The sequence below is a fragment of the Leucoraja erinacea genome, chromosome 3 (genome assembly GCF_028641065.1).
Source record: "Leucoraja erinacea ecotype New England chromosome 3, Leri_hhj_1, whole genome shotgun sequence".
Classification (NCBI taxonomy): Eukaryota; Metazoa; Chordata; class Chondrichthyes; order Rajiformes; family Rajidae; genus Leucoraja; species Leucoraja erinaceus.
The window spans coordinates 58,136,695-58,145,226 of record NC_073379.1 but is presented as its reverse complement, the minus strand read 5'-3'; the positions used below and the strand labels follow the sequence as shown (position 1 = coordinate 58,145,226).

Sequence of the window (8,532 nt, the reverse complement as noted above, 5' to 3'; positions counted from 1 at the left end):
GGAATCTATATGGATGAGGTACTAAACAAGTATTTTGCATCTGTATTCACCAAGGAGAAGGACTTGGAGGACAGCAAGGCTATTGGGGAGAATACAAATATGCTAGGGCTGTTTGAAACTGAGAAGGAGGTTGTGTTGATGGTCTAGAAGAACATTGATGGGCCTGATGGGATCTATCCCAGATTAATGAGGGAGGCATGAGAGGAGACCTTGTGGGCCCTTGATGAGAATCTCTGTTTCTTCTCTAGCCACAGGTGAGGTCCAGGAGGATTGAACAAGGCTGTTCCTTTGTTTAAGAAAGGAAGTAGAGAGAATCAAGGAAATCATGTCAGTGGTAGGTGAACTATTGGAGAGAGTACTTTGAGATAGGATTTACTCCCATCTGGAAGAGAATGGGCTAATTTGGGACAGCCAGCATGGCTTTGAACATAACTGGCCATGTCTCACTAATGTGATTGAGTTTTGTTTTGTGGTGTCAACTGAGATTGATGAAGGAAGGGTGGTGGATGTAGTAAGCATGGATTTTACTAAGGTTTTTGATAAGGTCCCTCCTGGTAGGGTCCAGATGAAGATGTACAGGATTCTCAATGCCATGGTCATTTAGAATCAGACCTTACCCAGAAATGAGCAGAGAAATGGCAGATGGAGTTTAATCTGAGCAAGTGTGGTTGTTACACTGGGAGATTGAATATAAGGAGAGAGTATATAGTTAATGGCAAGACCTAATAGCATTGATGTACAGAAGGATCGTGAGTTCAAGTTCATAGCTCACTAAAAGTGGCAGCACACCTAGATAAGGTGTGAAGAAGGCATAATGGTATGCTTGCCTTCATTACTAGGAGCATTGAATATAAGAGTCAGGAAGTCATGATGCAGCTCTATAGGACTGTGGTTAGGTCACATTTGGCATATTGCATGCAGTTCTAGTTGCCCCCGCAGAAAAAAATGTGGAGGCTTTGGAGAGGGTACAGAGGTTTACCAGAATGCTGCCTGGATTAGAGACTCAGCTATAGGAAGAGGTTGAATACATGGGCTATTTTCACTGAACGTCAGAGGTCGAGTGGAGACTTGATAGAAGTATGTAAGGGTGGGGGGGTTGAATTAGAGGCTAATAGTGGAACCAGACAATGGAAGGATAAGGGCATGTGGACCCAGGTAGGAGAGAGGATAGTAAAAATGATCCATGAGCAAGAAACCCAGTTATGTGGATGATGGGCAGATGCAATCAGGTGCAAATTGATGGGTGGGGGGGGGTGGGGAAAAGGAGCAAGTCTTGCGTGGACTGGTGATGTTGGGAAAGGAACACTGGGGATTACCTGAAATTTGAAATTTCAATATTCATACAATTGGTTTGTAGGCTACTTATGGAGAAGGCTGAGGGCACATAGGTCAATATGAGAATAGGAAGGAGATTTGAGATTACTAGCGATCGTAAGTTCACAATGGTGCTTGTGGACAGTGCTTAGGTGCTTTTGAAATTGGTCACACTGGTCTGGCCAATGTAGATCAGGCCACATCGAGTGCTGAATGCAGTAGATGATGTTGAAGGAGGTATACATGCATTGCTGCCTCACCTGGAAGGGTTAAATAGGCCATTGGATGATAGTGAGGGAAAGGAGTAGGGACAAGTGATACATTTCAGGGGAAAATTCCAGGGAATCATAGAGTGGTCCCTGTGGAAAGCATAAAGGGATGGGGAGGGGAAGATGAGATGGGATCCCATTGGAGCTGGCCCAAAGGGAAAATGATGTTGTGGAGACTAGTGGGGTGAAAGGTGAGCACCAGGGGAACTTTTATCTCGATCAAATTAGGGTGATTGAACCAAAGGGGGCGGGATAAAAGCAGACATGTTGGAAATGGAGAAATATGAGGGCTCCTTCAACTACAGCAGGGGAAGCCACCTTTTCTGAAGGACTTTTCAGAAGTCCAAGAGTGAAAAGCCTCAACTTGGGAACAAATGCAGTAGAGACAGAGAAGCTGAGAAAAATAGAGGGCGTCCTTGCATAACACTGGGTGTGAGATGTAGTTGAGGTAGCTCTGGGAATCAGTGTGTTTGTAGTAAATATCAGTGGAAAATGTGTCACATGAGATGGAGACAGTGAGATCCAGAAAAGGAAGAGACATTTCAGAAATGGTTTAGTTGAATTTGAGGGCCGGCAAAGATGGGAAAAATGAGTTCTGCCTGAGTACAGGAAGCAGCACCAATGCAATTATTGATGTGAAAGGGAAAAGCTTGTGGAGTGGTGCCCGAGTAGGTTTGGAAAAAGGACTGTTCCACATAGCCAACAAAAAGAAAGACACAGTTGAACCCCATTGCTACACCTTTAATTTGTAGAAGGTGGGAGGAATTGAATGAGAAGTTGAGGGTTGGAACAAGATCTGAGAGTGTTGCCGGCGGGGAGCTGGGTGACTCTTTGTTCCAGAAAGAATTGGAGGACCCCAAGCCCTTCCTGATGGGAGATTGGTGTATCAAGACTGGACATCCATGATAGAGATGAGGTGGTTGAGACCAGCAAATTGGAAGTTGTCAAAATAGTGCAGAGGTGGCCCAGATGTAAGTGGGAAGGGGCTGCGGAAGTGGAGGCAGGACAAGAGATAAGGCATGGAGAGAAAGATTTAGTGAGGTGGGAGTAGGCAGGAACAATAGGCCTAGGACTTATGCAATATTACTAGCCAATGGAGTTCGCAACTTGAACTGGAAGATTATAATCATTCACAATCATTTGTTATTTTACAGAATATATTTTAATTTACCAAAGTTGCAGAATGATACAAATGAAAGACAAAGTACTGCTATTGGCCTGGGATTAAAACATGCAGATATATGTTAATAAGACTTCTTGGCCACACTGTATTAAAATAAAACACTGATCAAATAGAAGGAATGTGTAGTAGATCTCCACAGAAGTTTTACTTTAGCGAGATGCATTTTATATTTGCCCAACTTTCTGCCACATCATGTGATATAACTCACTTTGTAACTTAATACTGCAATATTCTTTAAAGATCAACTGTTTCTTTTTTATGTTTATTGGATGTATTTCAACTGTTTCCAGCTTCCAAGCAGCAGCAGCAATGGATACGCTTACAAGCTTACTTTCTCCACAATTTTATCCGAATGTGTGAGAGTGGGATTGTTATCAGGTAGTCTAGTACTGATTACCAGATTTTATTATTAATGTAACATTATTCATGAAAATTGAAGTGAAGACGATCAACAGGATATGCAAGTATTCTTGAGCAACAGGACCATCTTCAATCACTGGAGTTTCAATGCGGTGGCAACATAACTGATGCTTCCTGAGATGCCTAGAAATCAATGATGATGAGTATTAAAACATGTTCTTTGAACTGCCCAGTGACACAAATATCTAACGTTCAAGTTGTAAACAGAGGGAACAGTGAATTTTAGTAGGAAAAGAAATGTAGATTATCGCATCTTCCCACATAATTGACTAGGATGTGTATCATATTTGAAAGTTACACTAGACTTTGAAATGCTGGAAAATATCAGAATGGTAGCACTAAACTTGCCACTGGATTTTGAAACTTTTTGTTAAGAGGAGGAGGAGCCATCTTGGGGAACGGCTGCTAACCAGCAGCCGTCCGTTTAATTCACTTTCTTTTTGTAGTTCCAGTGAGTCCTGTGTTTTGTTTGTGGGAGAAATAGACTTTTTAATGTGGGGGAAGGGGGTAACTATATTTCTGGGTCCCTACCTGGTGAGGCAGCTTTTTCTCGGTCCTCGTGGCCTACCAGTGGGCAGCCGTTTTTCTCCGCACCTCGGCGGTGGCCCAGTCTGGAGCGTCCTCGTGGCCTACCGGGCGATGGGCGTGGAGCGCCGTGCTGGATCGACGGCTGGGGCTCCGGTGAGCGCCCCGAGTTCACCTCGGCATCGGTGGCGCTGCACAGTGCTGGAGCGCTATGGCGCGGAGCGGGAGCCGCGGTCTCCGGTAAGGAAGTGGCCGTCCCAGGTGGCCCAGCGCGAGGACTCTGCCTTGCCTGGCACTCGGCACGGCCCGCGGGCCTCCGTAGAGGATCGCCTCAATAGGTCTGACTTTGCTGGGGGGGACTGGACATTGTGGTGACCTGTGACCGCCGAGTTCAATACCTCCGGACTGTGGGTCTGCGATCGAATTCTGTCTTTAATTTGTGTACTGGTGGGCAGCGCGATTATATGACTCTTGTTAAATTCTGTAAGGTGTTCTTAGGGAAAGCCATAAATAAAATTGAGCTCTAAAAGTGGAGTATAATTGTTTTAATTAAATTAAAGGTGGGGAGATCGGTCGTATTGGCTTCATGTGAAGTTCCTATTTATTATATCCTTGTGGTCTCCTGTAAGGAGGGTGTTGCCGTCCCAGGTGAGTAATTGCCCAGTCCGCTGATGAGTTTGAGTTACTCCTTTGACTGGCAACACCAGGAGCTGGCAAATGCCGTTGGGATAATTTCAAATGTATAAATGTTATTTCCCAGTCACACCAGCAGAACCCAATTGTAGTTTTTAACCAGGTAGTCTAGCAGGAAATGGCAGTCAATAAATGGTCGGGCAGAGAACTTCAAATTATTTTTAAATGCCTCGGAAAAATTGAGGACATCTGATTGTTATCAAGTTCAGTTTTCCTTTTCCTTTTTAATATTGGCAAAACAGCAGATATCATGGACAGATCTTATAAAATCTAATCAATGGAATTGGATGTTTGGGCTGTTTGTTTATTTTTTCATAGTCCTGGTGCTTACTCTTGTCATATTCTTCATTTGTTGGCATATCTTCCTGGCAACAGGGAATGTTAAATGATAAATCAGGTGTGGTTTTCAATACGATGGGAAGTTATTATAGCGTACAGAGGAAAATCTGCAAATTGGAATACTCAACCTGAAAAAGCTGGTGGAACCAGAATCCAATATTTTTAAGAGGATTTCAGGTGGGTACATGAGGATGTAGAACTTTGAAGGTTTATGGATATAGAGATACAGGGCTACATCTGACTTCTCTTTCATAGCAGAGGGAATGATGGGCCGAATGGTGTACTGCAAATGGCTGGCGCGATTTGCGGTACTGTGCCCCTGCTTTGGCACTCATGGCGGTTTCACAGTTTTGTATTACATTTTAAATAATGCAAAAGTATTTTTTTGTCTTTGGATGAGAAGGTTGACTGTGTTGGAAAATCTTGGTTTTCTACCTGCTGAAATGAATGGAGGTCGAAATTTATCCTCAATACTCTAAATGCACGATTATGGTAAAAACATCGATTAAACATTGGTTTTTGAACCTGGAATCAAATTTTGCATTCAGATGTGCATACTTTACAGGGGTTAGAGGTTTGGCATAGGAAGCACAGGAATGCAAGATTTCTACAGTGGTGGCAGGGTAAAGCAAAAAGGGGAGGAAGTGCATACAGCCATGCATGGAAAAACTAATTACTAACAGAAATAATGAACATTACTGTGTTTGTTTTTCAGATGGAGTCTTTCTAGATATGGCAAAATATTAAACATTAACCTTTGGATGTCAGGGGTTAGGGTTTGGCTAAGTATGAACAAACCTAAAACTATAATGAATCTGCATTTTTGATTTTAGATCAGGAGAAAGTGCTGCAGAATAGCCACTGCATTGATTTTTGTGAACAGAATAGCCATTTGTATGTAATCAGTGCTGAAGAACGTGCAATCACTGAGGTGCTGGCAGGCAGCAACAGATGGTAATGGCAACTCACTTATCTTCGCTGCCAGTGAGTTACATGGATGCTGATAGTTGGCAGGAAACTGATTTGTCATAGGAGTGTCAGAGCCAAGAGGACTATAGAGTACTGGTGGAATGGGTCTTGCTGTGACTGCTGCAGAAAATGCCTAGCCTCAAATTGCTCAGAAAAGGCAGCCCAATGTTTCATTGTCACCAAACAATGTATGCAAGGCCTGAAAGAAGTGACAACTGGTTAAACCTGTGGTCCATTTGCCTTTGATGTAAAGGTCACAGGTTCATTCATTGCAAACATTGGCAAACTGTTCATGCGTTGCAAACTGGAGTCAGCTACATCGAATGGCATTTAATGTACATAAGCAGATGAGGTTAATAATTAATTGATTGCAAAAATTGCAGCATTGAGCATTGATGTGATTCGGAATCTCTCACTCTTTGGGTTGCAATGGGTCTGCTCCAAATGCCCACTGGTCATGTGGGATCAAGCAGCACCAAGAAGCTGAGAGCTCCCACAGTGGACCATGCCAACCAAATACAGCTCTAGCATGGAGAAAGAGAATATTTGGGTTACTGTTCTGTACTCTCTGAGAAGGTGCAGATGGTATGACTGGTTGGAAAGTAAAGTCAAAGTGGTTGACTGTGCAGTTTTGATGCAGTCTGTGGAGAGTCTGTGATGTTTCGGCCAAAAATTTGTGAAGGCCAAAAATAGCAACAGAAAACACCAATGCTTGCTTTCAAAGAGAAAGTAGGACCGATGTTGGACCAATGCTTGCAGAGACTGTGTGAACAAGAAGCTACAAAATGATCAATTATATGAATCTATGAGCCACGGTGAAGTCACACAATGGTGCATGACATCCCCAGACATGGATTTTAACTTCCATTTGGAAATATTATAAAGAATCTTTCAGCAGGATTAAGAGAACGTTAAGAGGGCTTTAAAAAAATGAGGGGTTCAGTTATGAAACAGCATGATGAAAATTCTCAGCAGGTCAGCTAATTTCAGTGAAGATTGAAACAAGAGTTAATATTTCAAGTCGTTGGATGTTCATCAGAATAGTGAGTGTATAAACTTCTTCCAGAAAGAATTGTGGGTATGTTTCCTTCACTATGAGGGAGCAAGTAAAATACAGCACTGTACTGGTAATTAGAGACAATAGGCAGATGGTAGAATCTGACTTTAGGTGGTGCTACAAAATTGTGAAGCATGTCATCAAGCAAGTATGAAGGTCAGTCAGAACAAGATGAGATGTCCAAAAGTGGAGGATTGTCACGTTTGTGTGGCCTACATGTTGAATACCATTTACACGTGGCTTGATAATTTCTGAGTAATAGCTACAGTATATTCGGTATTTGGCAACAAACAATTTAAGAGCATCCTTTGAGTTCTGTTTTGAATGATGCTGAATAACCAATTCACCAGGATGTAAAGGCAAAGTCCAACTACCCAAATCCACTGGAAAGGTTAGAAAGTGGGAGGATCAGCAGAATGTTAGACTAAAGTCCTATGAATTAAAATGATGAGTGAGACTTTGCAGGTCTTGAAAAAGAGTGCCGCATCTATAGGACTTCTGATCTTCGTAAATTGCTTGAATCCAAATCACCAGGATGTCCAGACATAGAGTATATAGTGACAGGGGTGATTTAGAAATTGCTGCAGGAGAGGCTCAAACCCTGTTACAGATCTGCATCCACTGGAATAATACAGAATTTGAAAGTCTGAAGTGGTAAATGTTAGCTTCGAAAGGGTCAAGGGACAATCTTCTTATTTACCTCATTCAAAAGCAAGGCAAAATAGCTTATCCAAGATTTCCAATTTTCACACTTTTCAGATTGGCCTGGGGAAAATAAAAGTTACCCCCTATCGGGAGAAATTCAATTATGCTGACATTTTAAAGGCTGCGCTGTGTAGGTGTCCATTTACTAATCGACTTTCCCTTAAACTAATGCTTGTGGAAGGAAAAACTTCTGTTGAAAAGGTTTTCAGTTCCTTTCAAAACGGGGAATTCCAGATAATTACAGTGTCCTCCATAATATTTGGTACAAAGACCTATCATTTATTTATTTGCCCCTGTACTCCACAGTTTGAGATTTGTAATAGAAAAAAAATCACATGTGGTTAAAGTGCACATTGTCAGATTTTAATAAAGGCCATTTTTATACATTTTGGTTTCATCATGTAGAAATTACAGCAGTGTTTATACATATTCCCCCATTTCAGGGCACCATAATGTTTGGGACACAGCAATGTCATGTACATTAAAGTATCGTATTTCCCACCAATGAAGACGGACTTGCGTTGAAGGCACACCCCCATTTTGATTTGTTAAATTTTGAAAAAAGGCTGGCGGGACATAGAATTTCTCACGCTCCAAAAAATAAAAATTAAGAACGTAACAATTCCATTTGCGCAAGGCTTCCAGATCTCCTCCATTCTGAATGACTGAATGGGTGGGGGATGGAGGGTGACGGCAGGTAGAGAGATGGTGGGAAAAACGGGAGCACACCGGGACAAGTGGAATCAGTTGTGATCTTATTGAATAACAATACTAGTTCAAGGGACCAATTGGGGGGAGAGTTCCTATCACAGCATGTGGGGAGTCTGTGCCCTGGTCAGTACGGGCAGGAGCGTTGAGAAGGAGGGTGTTGGGGATTATGCCAGCAACTCACTAACCACAATCGCGACGCTCCGGGCACGGAGCCACCGCATTGTGGCCGGGGAGGGAAGTAGCTCGGGTGGCTGCGAGTGACATGAGTGAGGCCGCCGAGGGGCAGGAGAGAGGTGTTGAGACGGAGAGCACTGCCAGAGGTGAGCGGCCGGTTCCGCTGTCCGGGT

At 42.9% G+C, this 8,532-nt stretch overlaps 1 protein-coding gene across 4 annotated transcripts in view; it reads right to left on the bottom strand.

Annotated features, from left to right (window-relative positions):
* Positions 1-2,722: 2,722 nt before the first annotated feature.
* The window catches only part of mtap (methylthioadenosine phosphorylase), a 137,963-nt gene continuing 132,153 nt past the window's right edge, over positions 2,723-8,532 (bottom strand). For all 4 annotated transcript variants that reach the window (XM_055632775.1, XM_055632777.1, XM_055632776.1 and 1 more), the window contains one exon: positions 2,723-3,309. In XM_055632775.1, coding sequence (XP_055488750.1) covers positions 3,271-3,309 — 39 coding nt within the window. In that variant the 3' untranslated portion in view covers positions 2,723-3,270. The remainder of the gene's footprint in view (positions 3,310-8,532) is intronic.